The sequence below is a fragment of the Marmota monax genome, unplaced genomic scaffold (genome assembly GCF_021218885.2).
Source record: "Marmota monax isolate L192 unplaced genomic scaffold, Marmota_monax_Labrador192_F-V1.1 WCK01_AAM20220418_F8-fsc00084, whole genome shotgun sequence".
NCBI classification, from domain to species: Eukaryota; Metazoa; Chordata; class Mammalia; order Rodentia; family Sciuridae; genus Marmota; species Marmota monax.
Window position 1 is genome coordinate 4,681,826 of NW_026694575.1, and position 26,333 is coordinate 4,708,158.

At 35.7% G+C, this 26,333-nt stretch overlaps 1 protein-coding gene across 6 annotated transcripts; it reads left to right on the top strand.

The window, feature by feature from the left end:
* Spdl1 (spindle apparatus coiled-coil protein 1) lies at positions 1 to 26,067 on the top strand. 6 transcript variants are annotated; one of them, XM_046421398.2, is made up of 12 exons: positions 368 to 584; positions 4,786 to 4,961; positions 8,089 to 8,265; positions 10,034 to 10,228; positions 10,808 to 10,957; positions 11,051 to 11,149; positions 11,236 to 11,346; positions 12,641 to 12,781; positions 14,982 to 15,085; positions 15,612 to 15,799; positions 22,899 to 23,217; positions 25,377 to 26,066. In XM_046421398.2, the coding sequence occupies exons 2-12, from the start codon at positions 4,806 to 4,808 to the stop codon at positions 25,522 to 25,524; spliced, it is 1,788 nt and encodes a 595-aa protein (XP_046277354.1). In that variant the 5' UTR covers positions 368 to 584; positions 4,786 to 4,805; the 3' UTR covers positions 25,525 to 26,066. The 6 variants fall into 6 exon arrangements, with proteins under 6 accessions (XP_046277353.1, XP_058427809.1, XP_046277352.1 ...); XM_046421397.2 differs by lacking the exons at positions 368 to 584; positions 25,377 to 26,066 and adding an exon at positions 1 to 130 and having other exon boundaries at positions 22,899 to 25,368; XM_058571826.1 differs by lacking the exon at positions 25,377 to 26,066 and having other exon boundaries at positions 350 to 471; positions 22,899 to 25,368.
* Positions 26,068 to 26,333: the final 266 nt, after the last annotated feature.

The following is a 26,333-nucleotide window of genomic DNA, read 5'->3' on the forward strand; positions in this document are numbered from 1 at the left end:
TGGTAACCGTGGACCCACGTCACCACGCAGACTCCGGGTCCTAGAACCACAAGAGATTCTGCTGGAAGGTCCTCCGAGGGCACGCGCACAGTCCGTTGGTGGGTGGACAACGCTGACAACGGCCCCCAAGGTCAGTCCCACCCATCCCCGCCAACCGACACTGTCCCTCCAGAAGGCCCTATCATAAACAACCACAAGCCCCACAAACATAGCAATTTTAAGCAGACACCTAGACGAAAGCCTGGAAAACCACCTGAGGTAAAACTGACACGCCAAGAGGCCAGGTCCGCGCCTGCGCCAGCCCAGGGCTCGCCACCCGCACCTGCGCAGTCGTTGGGGGGGGGCGGGGCGCTTCTGCCGAACGCTCCTCGGCGTTGGCTTTTCTCGCGCTGTTAGAGGAACGTTTCATGAGAAGTGAGAGTTCTCGCGGGAACTGTGTTCAAAAAGCCCTGGCGCTTACAGGACTACTAGGTAAATGAATGGGACCGCAACTCTCTGGCAGGCTGAGGTTAGCATCACGGATCTGGACTCCCGGACCTCTCAGCTCTTGCCAGCAGCTGGGGGAAGGAGTGAGGACGACAGAGGTAAAGACTAGTGAGAGTGGAGAGGAGCGGTAGGCGGCGGGGAGCAGGGCTTGAGGAAGCCTGGGGCCGGGGTCTTGGCGGAGGCTTTGGCCGGAACGCCTTCGATTCCGGAACCCTAAATTCTTATAAGCTGGCTTCCAGTCGGGCCCCAGTTTTCGGTTGGACGTTCTCGCTTCTCTGGGGAACTCTGGATAAATATGGAAGGCCAGGCGGCTGCTGGGGGCCTCAGACTGATGGCCCCTGGAGGTGCGTTGTCCAGTACGATGGCCCCCTAGCCACTGTGGCAACCCGAATTAAATGTAAATTATACACTGGATTTTAAAGGTAGTATCCCACAAGAGCTGTATCTCTGGCAATTATTATGATTACAAGTTGAAATGATATTTTGGATGCATTGGGTCAAGTAAAACGTCAAGATGATTTTTGTCCTTTGTTTACTTTTTTAAAACGTTGCTCGAAACTTTCAAATCATGCGTGTCTCCCTGCCCTATTTGTATTCCATCCATTATCATGTTTAATGTTCTCAATAGGCCTGTAAGATGGTCATTACCCTCCTTGTATTGAAGGTGATGAAACAAGGCGTTAAGTTACTTGTCCGAGTTTGTGCCACCAGTAAGGGATGGAGGTGAAAGGGCCTAGGCAGCTTTGATTTCTAGAGCTTCCTGTGTTCCAATGTTTTTTTGTATGCTGTTTTCGGGGGGGGGGGGGAGTGCGGGTGGAGCGGTGTAAGGGAGATAGAACTCTGGGGCCCTCAACCACTGAGCCACATCCTCAGCCGTGTTTTGTATTTTATTTAGAGATAGGATCTCACTGAGTTGCTTAGGGGCTCGCCATTGCTAAGGCTGGCTTTGAACTCGGGATCCTCCTTACTCAGCCTCCGAGTCACTGGGATTATAGGCGTGAGCCACTGCGCATGGCTTGTATGCTGTTTTGAGAGGCCAGACAGAAATGTGGTTAGAGCACCAGGCTTTGGAGATGGACTCTGGTTCCCATCTCATTTAGCTCCTGAGTGACTGATAACCCTGAGCAAGTTACTTAACCTTTCTGTGCCACATTAAGATTGCATGTTTAAAATGTAAGTTCTTCTACCCTATGAGATCTTTGAGAACATTGCTAAGAAAATGTACATAGAGTACCAAGCAAAATGTATGGCACATATTAGTTTTAGTTCGTCCATGGCTAAAGGATAGGTTAACTCTTTGCAGATTGATAGATTAATTCTTTTTCACTCATTAGAGCTCAGCTGAAAAGTCACGTAATCAGGGAACAGTTCCCTCTTGTTATAGGCTTAGATACCACCTTAGTTACAGCTCTCCCTTTTGCACTTATCACACTTGTAACATTATAGTTTAGTTATTTGATTTGATGCCTTTCTACTAATGGACTGTAAAATTCAAGAAGACAAAATATTTTCTAGTGTTTGGATCATTATTTTATCCTCAACACTAAGCGCATTGTCTGACATGTAATAAAATTCCAGCAAATTTTTTGAATGAATCAGAACTAATGTTTTGGCTTCCTTGTGTATTCCTTGATGGGAGGCCTTGAGGTTAACCTCATTTTTATTTTGATAGATGGAGATAATAATAATGGCTTAACATGGGCTCATGAATAGCATTAAATGAGATGATGTATTTGAAGCACTTCTTTTAGCAGGTGGTAAATCCCCAACAAATATAAGTTATTGTTAATAAAGCAACAGTTAGCTGGCTAGCTTCACTGTATATAGGTTTTGAAAAGGTCTTGCATTTAAAAATAATCTGCACTGGTTAGTTTATGGTATCTATTTTACCCTATTATAAAAAATCTCCTACCTACTGATTCTCAGTTAAGAACTTTGTTTTCTAATTCAGTGATAAGTGAGGCATTTAAAAGGTCACACTAGGGTTGGGGATGTAGCTCAGTGGTATAACACTTGCCTAGCATGGGCCAGGCCCTGGGTTCAATCCCCAATACCCTGCTACCAAAACATAAATGAACAAAAAACCAACTAGGTTTACTTCAATATACTCCCTACTATATCTCCCTAGTTAATCAGCATCTATATTGTATGCTTTGTTTTCATTTTAGAGAAGATATCCATGCTACATTCTCAGTACATTAGACCTCATCCTTTAGTCAAGGACATCACTCTGGCAGTTCTCCAGTATCTCCTATGTCATCTTCTGTCCTGAATTTATCCTAGGGTATACACACATATTGTTTTGTATCTTTATTCTATTTGTCTGCTTTTTGAAGCAAAACTGTATTTTCTGTCACTTTTTCATCTCCTACCATTCTCTATCATACTCATTTCAAGTGGGCTTTTATCCCATCTTCCCACCAAAATTCTCTTGGGGTCACCAGTGACCTCCATAAATTCAAAATCCAGTGGCCAATTTGACTTAGCAGCAGCGTTTGTATGATCTCTCCTACCTCCTTAATACACTGTGTTTATTGGCTTCTAAGACAGCACATGCTCTTCGTTTCCTCCTTACCTCACTGTTAACTCCTGAATATACTTTACATCTTTTTCCTCACCTTCTAGTAGGGTTCAGTCCTTCGTCCTCTTGTCTTTGTTATGTTCATCCTCTGTTGATACTCAATCTGAAGGACTTGTGCTTATAACTTCCAAATTTATATCTCTAGCCTACACCCCTCTCCTACACATATATTCATTCAGCTGCCTGCTTGACATCTTTCATGCAAAACTTGAAATCCTGGTCCCCCTGGCCCCAAAAAAAACTTTACATCAATATCTCAAATGAGGGCAACTCCATTCTGCTAGTTGCTCAGGGCAGAGCCTTGAAGGTATTTTTACTTTTTAAAGGCGTTTTTTATTTTGCTATATTCCATATATAAGAAAATCATCTTGGCTTTACCTTTAAAATATAGGCAGAATCTGGGCATTTCTAACCTACTATGCCACCACCTAGCATGAGGCATTATCTCAGATGGTCTCTCTGCTTCCAGTTTTGTTCCATCCTAACTATTCAACACAGCAGTGAAATGATTCTTTTAAATTTTACCAAATTGTCTACTTCAGACTTTGAAGTGACTTCCCATTTCACACACGCTAGAAGCCAAACTCTTTATATTGGACTGATCTGCCGGCTCCTTTATTATCTGTGACCTAAATTCTAGTTCATATCTTGAACTCTTTTTCCATATTAGGGTTTCCCATCTGCCTGGAACATTATTCCCCACAATGATGCATACCTATTTCCCATCTTTTGTCTCCTATTTACACCACGTATCTCTTTTGAGCTTTTTTTTTTCTTCTTCCAATTCTATTTTCTAATGTATTTAATTATTATGCTGTTACTTATTATTTTCCCCTCTTGGAATGTAAGTTTAATGAAAGAGTAACTTTGCCAGTTTTACACCATAATGATCTGAAGTGCCCAGAATGAAGCCTAGCTAATGGGGCATTCAGTAAATGTTTGTTAAATGCATATTTCTATAAACTTAAGACATAGAGAATCATCTGATGCTCTATGAAAGCAAAGTCCAGTTTCAGTTTGGCTTAAAGGGAATAGGGCCAAAGAGGAAGGGACAATAAATGAAGTTAAGTTAAAGTACAGTTATCCTATGTATAAAGTTGTAAGGCTTAGCCTGGAAATTGCTGTGAACATAGTTTCTATTTTACATACTCTGTTAAGAGTAATTAGAAAAATAATGTGAATCTGTTTCCAAAGAAACAAATACATTCAGCAAAGTAGTACTACTATAAAAAATAAGACAGGATATTCTTTGCTTTATCTTGTAAGTCTGATTTAAAACTGTTTTTTTATACTCTTAAGTAGCAGTCATGCATGCATACCATAAAGTTTCTTGGTTTCTGTCATTGCTCTCTTTTTACTTTGATTATTTTGACAGTAACACAGTTATGAGACTAATTCTACCTTAGTAATTATGGACATTTAACATATAACAATTGAATAGTTTCCTAATGTTGAGTTTCTTAGGAGCACAATTAAGTGTATTTTTTTTTCTGTTCTTTTTGGTTTGGTCTCAACTCAAGTAAAAAAATTATCAGAACAATTTTTGCTCTTAGAACAAGAATGCAAATTTGACTCCTTACAAGTCAGGAATAAAATCTTAATATTATGTTTTTATATGATAGTAGCACTGGGGATACATGGTTCCTTTATTATTGGTTTTATTGTAGGGGTTTTTTTTGTTTAAGCTCAAAAAATTGTATTTCTTCTATTTATAATAGGCTAAAAACAGGAAAAGAACATGGAGGCAGATATTGCAGATCTTCGAAGCAAGCTCAAAGAGGTTGAAAAAGAGCGACTAAAAGCTGCACAGTATGGTTTACAACTATTGGAGAGCCAAAGTGAATTGCAAAATCAATTAGATAAATGTCGTAATGAAATGATGACCATGACTGAGGTAAGACTGTGGATTCCTCTGTTTATGAGGGTGTGCATAGCTATTGAAGGTTTGTCTAGCAGTAATTATTTTATTTTCTGAAGATCTAATTTCCTATCTATGCCATTTTCATTAAAGGTGAATGAGTTAATGAATTCCTGATATTCTTTCCAAAGCAGTGTGTTCTGAGTTTCAATTATGTTTACTCTTTCTACAACAATTTACCTACTATATTTATCACTAAGTTTTGTTTGTCCACACTCTACATAGGTGACCTCACTAATTTTGGAGCTCTGAATATCATCTAAATGCCCCCATGGTAGTTTAGCAACCTAAACTGTTTAATTAACAATTAATTAAGAGTTCAAGGGAGGAGCAATAGTCTTCCCTTGAACTCTTAATTAATGTATTCAATTGCCCACTTAAGAGTATCTCAAACTTGATATAAACAAACAGAATATTTAATTCCCTGTCTACTAATCAAACATTCTCTGTCTTTAGCTTATTTATTTAGTAAATTGAATGACGTTCAGTTGCTTGACCCAAAAATCTAGAAGTCTCACATTTAGTCCACAAATTCTTAGGACATGATTTATAAAACATCTATCTAGGCCACTGTCTTCTTTCTCCCAGCCTTCTAACCAGATTGCCTGCTCCATCATTGCCATTCAGATCATTCTTTCTCAACATAGAATCATTCTTTTTCATGGAAAAGCACAAGAGATCATGTCATCTCCTTTCTCAATCTGCATAAGGCTTTCGATTGTATTTACAAAAGACAGTCTGAGGGTTTGTACATCCCTATGTGATTTGACTTCTGCTGGACTTTTGCAAACATAGGAAACTGCTTTTCCTTGTTCAGGCTGTCCTAGTCTTGCCTTATGGGTTTATATGAGCTCTTTCCTCCTGCTTAGTTGTTCCTCACCCACTCTTCATAGATTGAATCCTCAATCTTCAGATTTCAGTTAAATGTCACTCATAGAGACTAGCCCTAACTTTAATGTAAAGTCGGCATCACTCACTCTTTTGTGGGGGGAGTTCAGGGGGTATAGTTACCAGGGATTGCACTCAGGGGCACTCAAGCCACACCCCCACCCCTGTTTTGTATTTTATTTAGAGACAGGGTCTCACTGAGTTGCTTGGCACCTTGCCTTTGCTGAAGCTGGCTTTGAACTTGTGATCCTCCTGCCTCCCTCCTGAGCCGCCAGAATTACAGGTGTGCACCACTGCACCTGGTAGCATCAGTCACTCTTAATTCTTAACTCTAATTATCTCCAGGATTGCAAGGTCCTTAAGAATTTTGTCTTGTTCACTGCTATATTCTCTAGTGCTTTGCACACAAATATTTATTGAAAGAATGAATAAATCAGTTTAATTTAGTAAATCCTCAGTGGTATAAACTAAAATTGAAAATTATAAATATAGCAGGTAAAAGTTACTAATGACAGCTCTTGTTTTTCCATATGGTACTGTTCTTGATCACGAGCTCAATACCTAATTATAAAGCAAAGCAAAGAATTACAAATCTAATAGTAGAAAATAAAACCATGTTATATATAATTATTTGGAGAAATAACTTATCTAATTATTTGGAGAAATAACTTATCAAAAGTGGAAGTGCTTTTGGAGAAATAATGTTACTTGTTTTAGGTCTTTTTTCTAGTTTCATTTTATCTTATATTTTAAAGCTTCATGAAGGAGTTTGAACTAATACTTCTCTGTCAATGCCTTCTACAGGGTAGTGAAGCAATTACCATATCTGTATCATGGACTTTACCATACAGTAGGCCCCCTCCTTATTTCTAGTTTCACTTTTCTTAGTGTGAATTACCTCTGGACAACTGTAGTCTAAAAATATTACATAGAAAGTGCCATAAGTAAATAATAAATTTTAAATTGCATGCCATTCTGAATAGTGTGAGGAAATCCGGTGCCATCCTACTTTATCCCACCTGCTCCACCTCACTTCCTCTCCTCACCTAGGCATAGTACAATGAGATATTTTGAGAGAGATCATATTCACATACTTTTATTACAGCATATTATTATAATTGTTATTAGTTATGTTATCAATCTCTAACTTGCCTAATTTAAAATTAAAACTCATCAAGATATGTGTGTACATATGTATATATGGAGTTTGGTTCAACTTGTGGTTTCAGCTATCCACCCAGGGTCTTGGAACATCCCCTGCATATAAAATGCAAATGATATCTGATCCTGTGTGGAGCTCAGACACCTGAATGATCTGACTAGTTAAACAGTTATTCACTTTATGATGTTCTCTGCATCAGAACGTAGTATGTAAGCATGTATCCTAATACTTTAAAAACCAATATAGACATTACTTCCTTCAGGAAGTGTATTCTGAGCTAGCACTTACCAGTTACTGTGACTTAATGTAATTGCTGAATTGTGTGTTTATTGTTCCTCTAGACATTGATCCTCCTTGAAGTCAGGCATCATTTTTTATATTTATCTGAGTTTCTCTGTTACCTGGCATATTTGCTGGGTTCTTAGTAAGTATGTGTGGAATAGATGGAAGGTTGAATGCCTAAGACCTTGTTTCTGGTCTTTTGTTACCAAAAGTCCCTTTACTTTTTCATGTTCTCTCTCAGATGGACTCCAGATTTGAAGGTTGTGCTATCAAACTGTACTAAATAATAAGTAGCTTATTTTCCTAATCGTCAAACAAATGCCTAGTTTTTGGTCAGCATGAGATAAGACATGCTGCTGTGACAGTTGATATTCCAGCCAAAAGCAGGGACATTTTAAGGTAGCCTGATGGTACTCATCATACAAAGTTTTATTCAGATTTTGGAATCCAGAGAATGCCTCCCCAGTTATGTTTTGCATTGTGGGTTACTAGGGCATCAGAGCCCCAGATTGGAAAGTGGTAACCTTGCATCTTTTCTAGAGTTGATGCCTGTACTAACTTCAGCCTGAGTGTTTTTGACATTACTGTACTTTCAGAATATACCTTAGGGATTCACTAAAACTGATGAGCTACAAAGTTATTCCGGATTTAACATGTGGTTGTACCTCAGAAAGCAGCAAATGTATGAAACAGGAATAAGCCAATTGAAGGTGAGAACTGATTATATGTAATAGCTTTAAGTGATTTTTATGTAATTGAATCTATTTTCAGAATTATGAACAAGAAAAATATACTCTTCAGAGAGAAGTTGAGCTCAAGAGTCGCATGTTAGAAAGTTTGAGCTGTGAATGTGAAGCTATTAAGCAACAACAAAAAATGCAGCTAGAACAATTAGAAGAGCAGCTAAGCAGAAGCCATGGACAGGAAGTGAATGAACTAAAAAACAAGGTTTGAATATATGTATGTTTTCAGAGCAAAAATACCCCATGTTGATGCAACCATCTGTTAATGTAAGGTGATAAAGATTTTTCTCAAGTACCACTGTGAAAATAGCATAGATCAGTTTTCTGTCATTTTAATGTTGAGAGTAGAAACACTGAGAAACAAAAACATATAAAATAACTTATAAAAGTGAGACTTGTATCAATATAGCCTTCTAATTACATATAATTTTCCAATTTTGATAACAGCAATTTTTTTATGATTCATTTATTTAGTAACTACTGGGGCATCCTTGCTCATAGTCAAGCAGTCTCCTTTCAGAAAGAGTGGTCCCTTAGCCTTTACTGCAGCTAGTGGTGTGCTTTGTAATTCTGTAGAACAAATCAGTAGTTCCTTATAAATTACTATATATTAGTATTGATACCTTATAATTTATTTTTTGAGGAAAAACATGATCCAGTTCTCAAAATATATTTTTAAGGGAAATCCTATTGTTATCTCCATATTACTGATGAGAAAACCAATGTTTAGGTAGATCAAGCATATTGGACAAGGTGAGAGCTAGAAATTGTCAGTTGTGAATTGAAGCAAGTCTTCCTCACACCAAATTCTGTGTCACTGAGTGTGTACATAATCTGATGACACATTACATACTAGCTCTACTTCATACATAAACACGAAATAGACAACAGCTGTTCATGAATGCCCATTCCCTTCTAGCACCCCCACCCATCCAGCCTTCAGATTGCTACTTAGGAATCCAGAACTTCACCATGGCTCCTCTTCGTGTGGAATCCAGACTTTTACAAACCCTTTCTTTCAAAACTTGCTTGACTTTTTATTGTCTTCTCAGAAGTCTCTTTCAATTTTTAGGTTTTTTTTTTTTTTTTGTAACATCTTCTAAGATTTTTTTCCATGTCTGTGTACAATCTATACTGCTGCCTTAATTCTTTATTGATTTAGCTCTAAGTGTTTTTCTATTTTTAGTAATGAAATCACATATTTGAGTTGGTTTATTTTTTCCTAATAGATGGTAAAACAAACAAATAATGCTTTTGTGAAATACATACTCATCCTGCACATTACTGACAAATAGTCTAGCTTGTCTGGAACTAGTCTGATTTTAGACAGTAACGACTGGTAATGATACATTTTCATTTCTCCTGTTGGGTTTTTTTTTTTTTTTTTTTTTTTTTTTTCATGTAGCTTTCATTACATAAACAAATGTAGCAGTATAGGGGATATTTTTTCAGGGCCTGAAGTAAGGACCAACTGTAGAGATGGCTTAGGTGGTAGAGCAAAGAGTAAATCAATACAAAATTTTCAGTCTTACTGATGTTCTTAAATCACTTTTGCCAAAAGTTTGGCTTTTTTTTTTTTTTTTTCCCAGTATCTTTCTCTTACTTCTCATGTTGAATTCATCAGCCTGTTGTGGGGATTTGGCCAACAGAACCTTGATGTAGGCTACTGTGGCTCTAGTCCCCACCATCCCCTCTCCCCTAGACTGTTGTGGTAGCCTTCCAATCAGGCTTCTGCTTCGGCATGGCTGGTCACAGCATCGTTTACACAGCTACACAGTGCTTCTGGTAGCTTTAATGCATCCAAACCACTTGGATGGCTAGAATGGACTGTTTATAAAACAAGGTGGGTCACTATTGGAGTTTCCTTGGAAGCTCTACTAGTCTCTTGTACAAGTTTGGATCATTCAGTGATGTTTTACAGAAAGAAAATACCTTTTGATTTATAAAATTGTGATTTTTTTTTTATACTTTAGATAGAAAAACTAAAAGGAGAGTTAGATGAAGCTAGGCTTAGTGAAAAGCAGCTAAAGCACAAAGTAGACCACCAGAAGGAACTCCTGTCTCATAAATCGGAGGAAATACGGATGATGTCTGAGCGAGTCCATGAAAGCATGTCTTCAGAGATGCTGGCTCTTCAGGTCGAGCTGACTGAAATGGAAAGTGTGAAGGTAATTTTTATGGCATGTGTTTTCTTAGATTTTTAAATTTTTCTTTTGCATACATTTTATGTGTTTTTATAATAATTCTAATGAGCTAATGTGGAGGAAGAAATTTTTTTTGATCTACTTTGATCTAACTATCCAAAAAATGTTTTATGTAGTTTAGGTGAATTACTTTATTTATAAAATAGTATTAGGTGACCTGATTAAATAAGGCAGACAGTACCTTAGATTAATGAAAGCTCTGAAAGGACATAGACATTTTCTGATCCTAGTTTGTGTCATAATATAAAATGTTAGTACAGTGGAAGTTGAAATTTGTGTGAACATAGATTTTTCATTTCAGACTATGAGTCATTAAAAATTAAAGCCCTGAATTCACAGTCAGAAGAAGCAGTCTCTAGAGCCTTTTGTTTGGTTCCCTGCTGAAAAATTAAGTAATTTTTAAAATTTTAATAGGTATCTGACAACTTTGACAGGTTTTTGTAGTTTTAATTTGAATGTGAACCACTACAGATAAGTTAGCTGAGCAGCTGCTAAATGAAAGCATTTTCAAGAGAATTTTGTCTTTCAATTTCTGTTGAATAGAATGCTCTCAAGGAAGAAGTGAATGAACTACAGTACAGACAGGAACAACTAGAACGTCTTAGTACTAACTTAATGCGCCAGGTAGACCGACTTAAAGAAGAAAAAGAAGAGCGGGAGAAAGAAGCAGTTTCATACTATAATGCCTTAGAGGTATTATGATTACAGTAGTATTGTTTCCAGTTTTTAAATTGTTTTCATACTAATTTAATCTCTATTAGCTAAATTGTTTTCTTTTGAATTTAGAAAGCTCGTGTAGCAAATCAAGATCTGCAGGTGCAATTGGGCCAGGCCCTCCAGCAAGCCTTGGATCCCAATAGTAAGGGCAACTCTTTGTTTGCAGAGGTACTTACAAGTATTCTAATAATTGAATTGTGTAAACTGTTATTTCATTTAGTACAAGAACAATTAAACATATCAATGTTTTCCAGGTAGAAGATCGAAGGGCGGCAATGGAACGCCAACTTATCGGTATGAAAGTCAAGTATCAGTCACTAAAGAAGCAAAATGCATTTAATAGAGAACAGATGCAAAGAATGAAGGTGTGGAATTACCGCTCTTAAATGTTTGTTAAATCTACTTCATATTAGCATTATATAGATAAATATATCACAAAAGCCATCTTTTCCTTTAAGGGGTATACTTTTATATTTTTTTCTAGAACTGCATGATTTTTTTAAAAATTAGAAATTCCAGGTAGATCATAAGATACTTTTATGTTTTTAAAAAGTTAATCTTGGAAAAACATTAGTGTGTTTAGCAACTACTAATTGTTTATTTTAATGATCATTCGCTAACCTTGCCAGGGAGATTTAAATCTTTGTAGAATAGGGAAAAGGAATTTAAAAGTGTTTGTTTCTCACTTATTCTGAGTCTTTCTGGGTTCCTGCATCAAATGAGACTAGCTTTTGCCATTTCTCACTTCTCATGAAGGCTTATTTTAGATGGAAATTTGAACTATTTAGGGTTCCCTTTTCTTGCAGCTCCTCAAAGCATGTAATTAACCCCTTTAATTTTAAGGGTTTTGTTGGTTGTTGCTGCACACAAATAAGAAGTAACAGAAAACCTTATGGCAATTAGAAAGATTCCAAGATTATAGCAGTCCTTAGAATTCCAATGTATGGTCTGTTCTGCCTGACGTTCCTAAGGTGGTGTTTGGAAGAAAGTTTAGATTTTTTTTTCAAGATATCAGTTTTACCAGAGAAATGGGAAAGGTCACTGATCAAACTTGGAATTAGATGGACTGGATTGAAGCATAGTTGTCATTTGCTAGATGTGTTACCTGGGACATATATTCTGAGAGCATCTAAAAGGCATACCTCATTTACAAAGTAGAGGTGATAGAACTTGCCTCTCAGAACTGTCTTGGGGTTAAAGTGTAGAAAAATACTCATATGGTACTTCCCATTCTTATCATTGTGAATATCATGTTTGTGACTGAGCTGCTTAACAATTTCCCCTACTAAAGTAAAGCTAATGGAGAATTTTGAGAAATCGCTTTAACAGGAGTTAGTATAGGTGATGAATAGCAGGCCACATTTGTCCAGGCTTACTTACCAGTTAAATGACACCCTCTGGACCACAGTCATGCTGTTCAATTTTGTATCACAAACTAGGTAAAACTATATTAAAGACTTCAGATATCATTAAAAAGTAGAAGTACTCCAAAGTTATGTCTACAACAAAACTAATTGATGTATATTTTCCAATTATTAGACTAGAAATAACTAATTAGTTTTCAAAACAAGTTCTAAATAATATTAGTACAAAATACAAATTGTTCCACAAATATGCTTATCAGAATATCTCAATTTTGTTGTGGTGGGGGAATTCTAGTTACAGATTGCTACATTGCTACAGATGAAAGGATCTCAAACTGAATTTGAGCAGCAGGAACGGTTGTTTGCCATGTTAGAGCAGAAGAACGGTGAAATAAAACATCTTTTAGGTGAAATTAGAAATCTGGAGAAATTTAAGGTACGTATAATATCTTGAAAAGATGTGGCTAGATTTTTATTTGAATATCTTAAATTTTCAGTTTAAATAGGTTTCTCATCGTATAATTGACTTTCAGTTTCAGTACATATTGACTCAATCTTTAAATTATTTTTTTCTTGTCTCTGCTTTTCAGTATTATTGACCATGCTTCTTTTACTAAAGCAAAGACAAACCAATCTATTCTATTTTTGTTGTTATTATCTGGTTATTGTTTGTAAGTACCTATATCTTTAGTGTACAACTCAGTGAGTTTTAACATATATATGTTTATATATATACACACATATTTATATCTGTATATGTATATTCTTACAATTACTATCAGATTACATAAAATATTCCTAGCACTCCAGAAAAGCCCCATTTAAATGAAGTGCTCCCACCTCCTAACTTTGTGTCAACATTATGTGAACATTCTGTTGAACTTCATATAAATTGAATCATGTAATATATATACCCTTGTTTCTGTCTTCTGCTCAGTGTTATGTCAGTGAGATTTCTTGCCTGAATGTCATCAGTAATTATTTTTTAGTGCTATCTGTTCCATTATTTTTAGAGCTTTGTCAATTCAACATTGTATATCCACTGGAATTTATGGATGTCTTTAATAAATTCTAATAAATTTATTTTATTTTGCAATTAGTGCAACCTTCCAGGAAAGTGAAAGTACTCCTACATGCCTTTGACTCAGAGCTCCCTATTTCTTATTTGTACGCTTGATTTATAACTTTTTCTGTTTTTATATGTTTTTTCTTAAACTTTGAGAGTGAGTCCCAAACCAGATGTCCTTTTACCCCTAAGCACCATGATGTTATTGGAGATATAAGCAAATGGTCAAAATTACAAATTAACATTGATATGCATTGAACCATGCTATTAACCAAGCTACTTTTTACATTTTGCCAGTTATCATTGATACCCTGTTATGGTTTAGATATGAGATGTCCTTCAAAAGCTCTTGTGTTAGTGCAAGAATTTTTAGAGGGGAAATGTTTGGATTATGAGAGGTTTAACCTGATCTGTGGATTGATCCACTTATATGGATTAACTGAGTAGTAACTTTAGGCAGGTAGAGTGTGACTAGAGGAGTTAAGTTACTGGAGGGGTGACTGGAATTTTGTCCCTGGTAAGCAGAGAGCTCTCTCTCTCTGCTTCCCGATTACCATTTTCTAAGGTACTTTCCTCCCCCACACCCTTTCACTATGATATTCTACATCATCTTGGGCCCAGAGCAATAGAGTTGGCCATCTGTGGACTGAGACCTGAAACCATGAACCCCAAATAAACTTCTCCTTACATTGTTCTTGTTAGATCTTTTGGTCACAGAGACCAAAAAAAAAAAAAAAGCTGATGAAAACATACCCTAAGCAAATTTTAAAAGAAAAAAAAAAAAAATCTAGTGTTTTCAATTCTAGGGCCTAATCCAAGGTTGCATGTTTTACTATGAAGTCTCTTCAGTCTTCCTTAATCTGGAACAGTTTCTCTTTCTTTATTTTGACATTTTTGAAGAAAAAATTGTTTATATGACTTTATCCCTGTTTCTTCTAAAAACTATTAAAAGTATTATAATTTTAGCTAAATTTGCAGTGTGTCACTTGGCAGGTATATGTAGTCTATCCCTGGGGCTTTGTGCTATACTTTGAAAATTGTGACCTTAAATTAGGAGGATTTTTAAATGTGCAATCTCTGAAATTCTTTGCAAGTTTTTAAACATCTGCTTTTTTTTTTTCCAGTAAAGAAAATATTCAAAGAGTGAATCAGAATATTCAAAGCGTGGGTACCAAAAATAACCTCAAGAATCTCCTCTCTTTTTCGTATTTTTCCATTGTATAGCTTTGTCATACCAGAATTCAACCCAAAAAGCATTTGCTTCTCTCATTCTTAAAGCCAGGAGAGTGAAATCCTAAGACAGGTATAATTGGAGTCAGAGATATGAGTGTGAGTTAGATCTGGATTCACAATCTAGCTCTTGATTTACTTACCGGTAGTACCTTGAGCCACTTTTCTTACCTGAGGAAGGACTGGTGGTTCTTGTACCTACTGCACTCAGGTAAGTGGGTGGATCTTTGAAGAGTATTTGTCAAAGGATGAGAGATTAACATGTGGCTGCTGCCACTGTTAATAAGCATACAGTAACCTAATTTGTTATGTAAGTAATAAGAATTTTTGCTTTCTTTAGAATTTATATGAAAGTATGGATTCAAAACCTTCAGGCAACTCTGGTGCTCTGGAAGATAACACCTATTATACAGATTTACTTCAGCTAAAGCTTGAGAACTTAAAGTAGGTGTCTGGGTTGGCAGATGGAAGATAAAGACTTTTTATTTATTTTAATAGATGGTATTCATATAATAACAAATTTTTAAGTTCAAATTGCCAAAAGGAATTTCCACAGAAAAGAAAGTCAATAACATGTCTTTGTGTAATACATGAGTTGCATGCAAGATTTAATAACTACTAATTACTGAAGAATACTTTCAGTAAATAATTTGTGTTTAGCTTTTTAGATTGGTAAGTAAAAAGGACTTTTCATGTAGAAAATATTCTTATAATCCAAATTTTTCAAGAATAAGTATCTCATAACTTAAAAGGAATTTATGCATGAATCACCTTGGAATAATGCATGAATTTTGGCAGAGGGGGATGCTATTGTTAAACTTTAATTATTTGTTGTTTCTTTGTTACCAGAAATCCCAAAGAAATATATTTTTAACCAAGTGTTCAAATATAAAATTAAAGATTCATCCCACTAAGTTATTCACAAAATTATATATTAACATTCCTTGGTTCTTCTTTTCTGTTACTGTAGCAAAGAAAATGAAAGCAGCAAAAGTGAATTGTCCATACAGCGGAGGAAAGCATTGTTTGAGAGCCAGCGGGCCCTGGATATCGAGCGAAAACTTTTTGCAAATGAAAGATGCCTTCAGCTTGCAGAAAGTGAAAATATGAAACTGAGAGCTAAGCTAGATGAATTAAAGCTGAAGTATGAACCTGAAGGTATGCAAGTTTCCTGTGTTTTTGTCTTTTAAGTCCGAAGTAGCTCTGAGAAAGTGTATCAACATTTTTTTCAAACTATAGCTTTTAGCAATCTCATTACAAACCAATTTTGTGGTTATCAATCTGTAGTTAATAAGGGAAATTTACAGCTGAAAAATTCAAAGGGAACTAGGTATGCATGAATGTGATATATGGCTTTTTTGGATGTCTAGGCTTCATCATACTGACACTTGAGGCTTTTCCACTTAAAATCGTAGCATATTGTCATACCGAAAAGTTAAATAAGCAGCTAATGTTGGAAGTTATGCTAATTCGGATTATTTATAGAAGATCTAAACACAGTTTAGGTTTAAGTGCTTGTGATTATTCTTCCCCCGATGAAAGTCTGAGGAGGCATTGCAGGATTCAGACTCCTTTTGTGTTGTCTGCCACCATCCCATTGAGCAGAGTTTATTTGTGTGGCCTTGCTGTCACAGCAAGGCAAGATTGAGAAAATTCAATCTTGATTCTCAGGGGCCATGTTCCAACTAAATATTGGGAATTCTATATTTTTTATTGACACATAATAATTGGACATTTATTATGTTTCTATTTATATATACATTGTGTAATGATTAAATGAAGGTAATTAGCATGTGATCACCTTAAATATTCATTCTTCATTGAGAACACTCAACTTCTACAAAATCAACCTGGTTTGGATTCCACAGATTAATAGGAACGTGTAGTGTTTGCCTTTTTGTGCCTGACTTATTTCATTTAACACAAGATCCTTAGTTCATTCAAGTTGTCACAAATGACAGGATTTCATACCTTTTTTATGAATGCATAGTATTCTATTACTTATACATATCACATTTTCTTTCTCCATTTATGGGAGTTCAGATATCTAGAAAAACACACACACACACCTAGTATTGGGATTGCTGGGTCACATGTTAATTCTATTTTTAATTTTTGAGAAACTTCCATACTATTTTCCATCATGACTACTAATTTATAGACCCACTCACAGTATATGAGAGTTCTCCTTTCTCCATATCCTCACCAGAATTTCTTTTTTTTTTTGGATAATAGTTATTCTGACTTGGATGAAATAGTATCTCATTGTGGTTTTAATTTGCATTTTTCCTGATGTTTAGTGATTTAGTGGTGTTGAGGATTTTTTCGTAAACCTCTGTATTCATTAGAAAAATGTCTGTTCAGGTCTTTTGCCCATTTTTAAAATCAGATTATATGAAGGGTTTTTGCTATTGAGTTCTTTTAGTTCCTTATAGATACTACATAGTAATGCTTTGTCAGCTGTATAATTTGCAAGCAATTTCTTCTATTCTGTAGTTTTTCTTCACTTTGTTGATTGTTTTCTTTGCTATAGAAACTTTTTAGTTTGATATTATCCGGTTTGCTTATTTTTGCTTTTGTTTCTCCTGCTTTTGAGGGATTGTCTAAAAAACCTTTGCCCAGACCGAGGTCATGCAGCATTTCCCTATGTTTTCTTCAAGTAATTTTATAGTTTTTAGTTGACTTTTGTATATGATAAGAGAGAAGTCTGGCACAAAAAGACAAACACTACACGATCCTATTCATCTGTGAAATTTAAAAAAGGTTGATTTTGTAGAAGTTGAGAATGTTCTCAATGAAGAAACAATGAATATTCATGGTTCTACATGTGGAGATCCAGTTTTCTCAGCACCATTTATTAAAGGACTGTCCTTTCCCCAGTGTGTGTTCTGAGCTCCATTGCTCTCTTCACTGTTTTTGTGCCCGTACCATGCTATTTTGGTCAGTTTAGCACTGTAGTATATTTTGAAGTCAGGTACTAGGATTGTTCCAGTTTTGTTCTTTCTGCTCTTTGACTATTTGAAATTTTATTGTTTAAGACAGGTTAGGATTATTTTTTTCTTTTTCTGTAAAGAAAGTTATGGAATTTTGATGAGGATTGCATTGAATTTGTAGATTGCTTTGGGTAGAATGAATATTTTAATAATATTAATTCTTCTAGTTCATGAATATGAGATATCTTGCCATGTTTTTCTGTCTTTTCAATTTTCACCAGTGTTTTATGGTTTTCACTGTAGAGCTCATTCATCTCCTTGATTAAATTTTTTACTAGGTATTTTATTTCACTTTTTTTTTTTTAAAACCATAGCTTTTATAAATGGGATTACTTTCCTTATTTCTTTTTCAGATAATTTGCTATTGTTGAATGGAAACACTACTGACTTTTATATATTGGCTTTAGTATCTTATATCCTTACTGTATTTATTAGTTCTAATAATTTTTAAGTAGAGTATTCAGAATTTTCTGTAAAAGATTATATTATCTGAAAACAGGGACAGTTTCCTTTACAATTCGGCTGCCTATTATTTCTTCCTCTTATCTAATTTCTCTGCTAGGACTTCAAGTTCTGTGTTGAGTCATAACAGTGAATGCTAGTGGCATCCTTGTCTTGTTCCAGGTCCTAAAGGAAACACTTTGATTTTGACCCTGTTGAGTATGATGTCTGTGGGTTTATCATCTGTGGCCTTTAATATACTGAGATGTGTTCCTTCTATGCCTAATTTATTCAGAGTTTTTATCAAAAAAGAATATTAAGTTTTGTCAATTTTTTTCCTATTGAAATGATCGTATGGTGTTTGCCCTTTTGTCTGTAATGTGATATATCAGCTTGTTGATTTGTGTTTTAAGTCATTCTTAGATCCTAGGGTGAATTCCATTTGATCATGGTATTTAATTATTTTGATATGCTGTTGCCTTCTGCTCTCCAGAAATTTTTTTTTTTTCAGGTTTTCCAATTTGTTTGTATTTACTAGTTCTTAAAATTCTTTGTTTCTGTGGGGTCAGTTTATGTTTCCTTTTTCACCTCTGATTTTTTAAAATTTATTTGAGTTTTTTGTCACTTTTTTTTTTTTTTTTTTTGGGTCTGGCTAAAGATTTATTCATTTTGTTTATCTTTTCAAAAACCAATTCTTCATTTATCTTTTATTTTTTTTTCCTCTATTTTGGTTATTTGTGCTCTGATCCTTACCATTTCTTCCTTCTACTAATTTTGGTCTTATTTTTTTTTCTTAATTTCTTCTAGTTTATTGACATGAGATATTGAGATCTTCCTTCTTTTTTAAAAAAAATTTTTAAATTGTTTTTGAACCTTTATTTTGTTTATATGCAGGGCTGAGGATTGAACCCAGTGCATCTCACGTGCTAGGCAAGCACTCCACCACTAAGCTGTTCTCTTCCTTCTTTTTTTGAAGTAGGAGTTTATTGCTATAAACTTCCTTCTTAGAACTGCTTTTGCTGAAAGCATAAAGTTTTGGCATATTTGGTATATTTTCATTTTTACTTGTGAAAAGAAATATTTAAATTTATCTTTTAATTTCCTCATTGACTTATTGGTTGCTTCTAAGTATGTTTAATTTTTACATCTTTGTACAGTTTCTGATGTTCTCTTTTGTGGCTTGACATGATACCCTTGAGAACATTTCATGTGCAGTTGAGAGGAATGTGCTGCAGCTGGTGCATGGAAAGGTCTGTAACTTCTGTTAGCTCCATTTGGTCTGGAGTACAGTTTAAATCTGATGTTTCTCTGCTGCTTTTCTGGCTAGATGCTCTTCCATTGCTAGAAGTGGGCTGTTAAAGTATCTTATCACTGCAAAAAAATTGCTGCCTATCTTTCTACATTTAATAATGCTTGCTTTATGTATTTAGACATATATTTACAATTGTTGTATACTCTTTTTTTTGTTCTGTAATGGCCTTGTCTCCTCAGTTTTTGACTTGAAGCATATTTTATCTAAGTATAACCACTCCTACTCTCTTTTGGTTTCCATTTGAATGGAATATCTTTTTCCATTTGTTCACTCTCTCTCTATATTCCTTACAAGTGAGTGTCTTGTAGGCAGCAGAGTCAGATTTGGGTACTGTCATGTAATTACTTGTTTTCTGGTTGTTTTGTACATCTTTGTTCTTATCTTCCTGTCTTCCTTTGTTGTTAAGTGATTTTTTTTTTTTCCTATCAGCATGTTTTGATCCCATGGTTTTTATTTTCAGTGTATCTATTTAAGGTTTTTGCTCTGTGATTACCATGAGGCTTTCACAGAACATCTTATAATTACAACAGGTTATTTTGAGCTGCAACAACTTAATTTCAAAAGCAAAAAAAGAAAAAAGCCTTCTACTCTTCAACTCCATTTCTCTCCCATATTTTGAGTTTTTGATGTTAAAATTTACATCTTTTTATATTACATATCCCTTAGCAGATTACTGTATTTGTATTAGTTTTGTCCTTTAGGCTTCTTACTAAGGATATAAATGGTTTACATCCCCTAGTTCCCATGTTATTTTGGATTTATCTGAATGCTCACTTTTACCTGTGGGTTTTTATACCTTCAGATGTTTTCATATTAGACATTCTCATCCTTTTTATTTTTTTCTCTTTGCATTTGAAGAACTCCCTTCAGCCTTTCTTGTAAGATAGGTCTGGTTGCCATGAGTGCATTCAGGTTTTGTCTGGGAAGGTCTGTCTTCCCTTTACTTCTGAAGAAGCTTTGGTGGGTACATTATTCTTGGTTGGCAGATGTTTTTCCTTCAGCAGTTTGGATATCATCTCATTCCCTTATGTCCTTTGGGTTTTTGCTGAGAAGTCCACCAGTCATATTGGAATTCCCTTCTGTGTCACTTGCTTCTTTCTTTCCTCTTGCTTCTTTCATAGTCCTCTTTGTCTTTGACCTTTGAGAGTTATTTGGGTTGAATCTGATTGGCAACCTTTGATTATCCTGTAATTGGGTGTTTGTATCTTAGATTTGGAAAGTTTTCTGTTATATTTTTGAATAAACTTAATTCTAACCTTTTGTCATTCTCTAGATCCTCTTGGACACCAATGACATAGATTTGCTTTTTTAATGGTGTCCCAGAGATCTCATGAATTTTCCTCATTCCTTCTCATTCTTTTTTCTCCTCTGTTTTCAAATAGCCTATTATCAAGCTCACCAATTCTTTCCTCTTCTTGATCAGTTCTGCTATTAATGCCCACCAGTGGCTTTTTTATTTCATTTATTTATCAGCTCCAGAATTTGATTTTTAAAAATTATTTCAATCTGTTAAATGTCTCCTTATAAAATTTTCTTAATTGCTCCTCTGTCTTCTTGAAGTTTCTTGAGTTTTTTTTTAAACCAGATATTTTAAATTCTTTGTCTACCAAATCATGCATATGAATGTCTTTTGGGTCTATCTTTGGCAATATGTTTTGTCCATTTGATAAGGATATCTTTCCTTGGCTCTTCTTAGTCCTTGTAACATATATCTTTGTCTCTGCATTGATGAATTAGGTATCTCTTCCTTTTTTTTTTTTTTTTTTTTTTTTTTTTTACAGTCTGGACTTGTTTGTGACTATTCTACTTCAGTGGGCTTTTTTAGACATTTTTAGCAGACTGCCTATGGTATTCCATTTCAGCATTAGAGGGCACCCTGAGCTCAGGTTAGATGCAGGTTTTTTGACAACTCTGCTGCTGGTGCAGTTTCCAACCTGGATGGACCCATGGGAGATTCATGGAATACACTCAAGGCATGTGGGAGAGCCAGTCAGGCTCTTGAGTCCAGAGGATCTATGGACCCCGCCTCCAGCAGTAAACATTCCCAAACATTCTGTCTGCTAGCATGTCTCCTCTGGCAGGGATGGAGGGCCAGTGCCAAGTTCTGTGTGCTAGTTCAAGCCCTACTTCTCCTTCCTTCTAGCTGGTCTCAGGAGCATCCCACGGAGTTCTCAGTACTTGCTGTGAGCCCATGCAGTGAGACTCCCACAGAGTTACTCTGGTGGTGAGGAAGTCAAATATCTATTTCTTGCTTACTTTTTTCAGTGTACACACTGAGTTCTGGGGGCTTTCTGCAGGTGGTACCATGAAAGCTTGGGGACAAGGGGTTGCAGTAACAGGGAACCTTTCCCCTTGTGGGCTTCACAGTCTAACTTACCTGTTCTGGTTTTCTGAGTTCTTATGAATGTATTTTTGTGGCATATAGTTATTTAGTTTGGTCGTTCTGTGGGGGATTTATCACTGGAGATTTCTACCCAACCTCTTCTCTTACAGTTCTAGCCTTTAAGGAAAAATGTTTGGACAGTTATTAGAGCAAGTCACATCACCGAGAAAAAAATAGCCCAATACACTCTCTGCCTCTTGTATATTACAAAAAATGATTTTTACTATGTATAAATTTTAAAATAAAAGGCCAAATGTAAAGAAGTCCATGAATGTGATGGTCCTAACTCCCTCCCCTCCCCAAAAGATATTGTCAACATGTTTTAGGTTAAGGATTCTCAACAGGTTTCTGCCCCACCCTGTTAACAGGCTGAACTCTGTTCATTGTGGTCAATAATGGGGAAAATGTCAACGATGATAAGTTTTTTATATTGTTTTAAAAGACTTCTCTTTCTTTTGTCCTTTTTCTCTTCCCTGATCCTAGTAAGTTCCTATGAGTAAAAATTACCCATTAGGAATTTCAGGGGTAGTGTGCTGAACTGAACACAGCAAAGGGACAGGAGGATGGTTAGTAAATCCAGATGATGTGGGTTTCAAAGGAGCAGCAAGGGATATCCAATATTCAGAGTTTGACCTGTTCTTTTCATTTAATCCTTGTAACAGACAAAGCAAAGTAGGTATTTTTAATCTGCATTTTGCAGATTTAGAAACCTTATAATGTAGGATGATTAAATACTTTCCTAAGGTCATCCAGCTGCTAAGTGCCAGACTTGATCCTAAACTCCCTGACTTTTGGCCACTGCATCTTTATGTCCATGGCACCAAGGTCTCCCTTAGGAACCATCTCCCCTTAGAATTTTTTATCAAAATACTACAAGAGAACATTTTATTCATTCCTAGAATTCCTGTATTGAGTTCCCAAGGAAAGACTTATGGTCAAAATAACCTATAAAAGCTTTAATTAATGCAATCTATGAAAAAGAAAGAAAAAAAAAAGAAACAGATTTCAGTGAGGAGATGAGTGGATTTTGAAAGAATAGAAAAAAGGAAAAGACTTCATATATAATTGCTCTCCCTTGGTCTGTCTTTTGTTCATTGACTGGATTTTTCTAATGGTTTTCATTCTTAGAGAAAATCGAAGTTCCTATACTCAAAAAGAGGCGGGAGGTGCTACCTCTGGATGTGACCCCTGCTGAAGACGAATGTGCCAGCAGTGCTGCCGGGGAAGGAACTTCTAGATTCCCACCTCACAAGGAGACACAGTCCTGTCCTAACCCTTCAGAAGGTGACTTGCAGTTAGAAAAGTCAGTGTCTGCAAACACTCCCACTGCCCCTCTCTCTCCTCACAAAAATCTGCCCGTGGATGTGCAGCCAAAGAAGGAGAAGAAATGTGTGAAGCTTGCTCAAGCCTTAAGTGAAAGAAGTGAGAACACGCCCGGCTCTCTCAGGTCAGTGTCCTCTTTTCAAGGCAGCCAGCAGCCCTCCCTTTCTCTCCCTTCTCGCTGCATGAGCTATGCTCTTTGTCTCTTTATCTGTCTTCTCAATATTGCATGCAGTCTAATCCCCCAGTTTCATCTGCCCGCCTTCAACTTCTCTAAAACTTTGAAAAAGACAAAAATGATTGCAAGGGGAAAGGACTCCTGAAGAAGGGAGTCATTAGAAAGCCACACATCTCTCTTATTGATTTGAATAAATGTGCTATTACTTTTCTCCTGGTAAAGGAGTAGCCATGAAGGAACAATCAACTTACCTTCTCAAAGGTTTTCCAGTAGTCTGAAGACAGTTTAGTTAAGAAAATGTAGGTGAAGTTTTCTATGGCTTTTGATGTTGTTTATACCAGTCCTTCAGACATTACTTTTAATTATTTTGACATTTTTAAATATCCAAGGTAATTTGTTTCCATTTTTTCTAAAACATCAAAGCCTCCAATTTCTGCATAATTGAATTTGTGACTTAAAAGAGAAAGTGTCAGATATGTGTATCTGAAGGACCAGTTGAAGGGCCTTGTCCTTTAAAAGGAATAGAAGTGAGAAGGTAAGAGCAAGTGAACAGAGGGAAGAGGATGTAACTGGCTGCAGCTGGAGTTCTGGGCATGCACAGCAGGATCTGGGTAAGATAAATAGAAGTGAGTGAGGGAAATGGAGGGGAAATCAAGATGAAGGTTGTGTAATGCAATGGCAGGTATATTAAAAATAAACACTTTTAGACATGTAAAATTCAAACTTATTTCTGTGACAGTAGCCAGCTTGGGTTGTCTCCAATGAAGTGAGGTTTTTAAGGTGCTACTAGGGCTACTTTGTTCTTAGAAAGAAGGGAACAGAATCAGGCATTTTCTGTGTGCATTTAATCAAAAAAGTAAAACAGTCCATCGTATGTAAAAGAACTTCCTTGTATGTTTTATCTGATTTTTCTTTAAATTTTCAGTGCTACTAAATGTACTCAACAATGATAAAACTCTAGCTGCTGTTGTTATTGTAAGGAAGACTAATTAATTATTTCCTTCCTTGAGTTTTTGTATAATGTTGTAAGTCACATAAAATAAGAGCTTGATATTCTTGAGGAAATGACAAATGGATGCTACCTGACAGTACCCATAGCGCTAACTGTACTGAGGCGAGTTCCGCAGGCCGTGCATGTGTGTGTGTTGCTCACTGTGGGAGTGTGCATATGGCCAGTGCGGGTTTGCGTGGCTCACAGTGTGGGTGTGTGTGTGGCCTGTATGGTCTTCCAGAGGTGGATTTCCAGAACCGATCAGTGCATATCTTGCTAGCTATGTTGCCTTCATTTCTTCTTCTGCCCTTTTGTGCTTGAAAAAAATATTGCTTCAATGTATCTAGTTAAATTGTTTGACTCAAATTGCATATTGGAAACTATTTGCCTTGCTAGTTAAACAAAAACAAATAAAATACCACAAAACACTTGATTTTTTTTTTTTTTTGCGTGCGTGTGAGTCCATCTGCTCACTGCAGACATTTCCAACCTTGTGTCTTGCATGCTTAACTTAGATACACAATCTGAAGATGATTTTATAACAAAAGTGGTTTTTATTGGAAACTTCACTGTCACATGCTTTATAAATTTAATTGATGCTCTTCTTTAAAGTGTTCGCAGGCCTATTTTAGTATCTCCCCACTGTTTATATTTTTCTTTAACTATTCTCCTAGTTGAAACTCAGTTTGAGTGTGTTTTCATTGTCTGAGACAGACATCTGTGCAGCCAGGATCCCATGGTGTTTTCATCTTGTGCATGGGCCTTTTGTGTGTCATGTTATCTTTAAAATACTGCTCCAGCATTTCAATTTTTGTGTTATGTGTACTTATCATGATAAATATCTCATCAAATTTAATTCTTTAATCTAGGCCTTAACAAGCCTTTTTATCAACCTTAACATATTTACTAGACATTTAAAAATTAAGTCTATTGATAAGAATAATTCCTTTCAAGAGTCATTTAGTATTTTAATGGTACTAGAGTCAACTAATTTTTTTCCTTATTAAAAAAAAAATAGCACCATTCCTCCTTAGAGGCTCAATATATTACGGGTTTGTTTCTCTATTTTTTTCATTAACTACATTTGAATTCAGAGTGGATGCTTTAATGCCTGTAGGTTAGCCGCTGAGTCAATGCTTCAAACAGACGTTAATGAAGGGAAAGAACCTGCAAGCAAATTGGAAAAAGAACCTTGTAAGAAATCACACCCTATTGTATACGTGTCCTCCAAATCCACTCCGGAGACCCAGTGTCCTCAGCAGTAAGGGCTTCTCTCTGATCAGAGGGAGGTACTACTTGCCCTGAGGTTACTGAGGAGTTTAGTTAAGAGCCAGAGTGGTGCCAGAGTGCGAAATACTCTTGTCTCCACATTGTATCAAGAGCCGGCATTTCCATGCTTCTCAACCAGGCTTTCAATTTTGATTGTGATTCTAAGGAGAGTTTCTTAAGTGATGACCCTTCATGGATCTTCTGTGATTCACACTGAATAAACTGTTAACGGAAGGAAGACTATACTTAATTTAAATCTACATGCAGTGTAGTGTCTGGATTTTTTTCAAGTGAAGTGAATACTTTAACCTACCTTCAGAGCCATATATTCAGAGAATGAACTAATTTACTATTATATTTTCGTATGTAATCTTTTTATGAACTTAGTTTTTCACTGTATTGTAAAAATAGGAAGTTTGATTTGAAAATATATATTGTTATAGATTTTGTCAGTGTTTAAAGCACCTATATGTATCTTTATTTATATTCACTTTATGACTGAAGCATATGAGACAAATAATTTTTAAATGTAAAATAAAATTGCAACAATTTCTCCTCTTTGTGTTTTCTTATTCTGTGTGGATAACAGGATATTATCAAAAAAGAATAAAGGTGTGATCAAAAAAAAAAAACTTCAGGGATTCTCAATTCCTTGATAACTATGATCTTACATATATTTATATGTATTTTATATATAACTTTATATTTTGTGAATATATACCTATATATTAAAAAAGATTTAATGCTAAACTTTCTAAATGAAACCTAAATGAATATAGATTGGTTCATAGCAATTTCATGTATA

Coding starts and splice junctions, on each gene's coding strand:
- Spdl1 (XM_046421397.2), top strand. CDS start 4,806: ATGGAGGCAGATATTGCAGATCTTCGAAGCAAGCTCAAAGAGGTTGAA. Junction 4,962..8,088: donor AAATGATGACCATGACTGAG/GTAAGACTGTGG, acceptor ATCTATTTTCAG/AATTATGAACAAGAAAAATA. Junction 12,782..14,981: donor GAAATCTGGAGAAATTTAAG/GTACGTATAATA, acceptor TGCTTTCTTTAG/AATTTATATGAAAGTATGGA.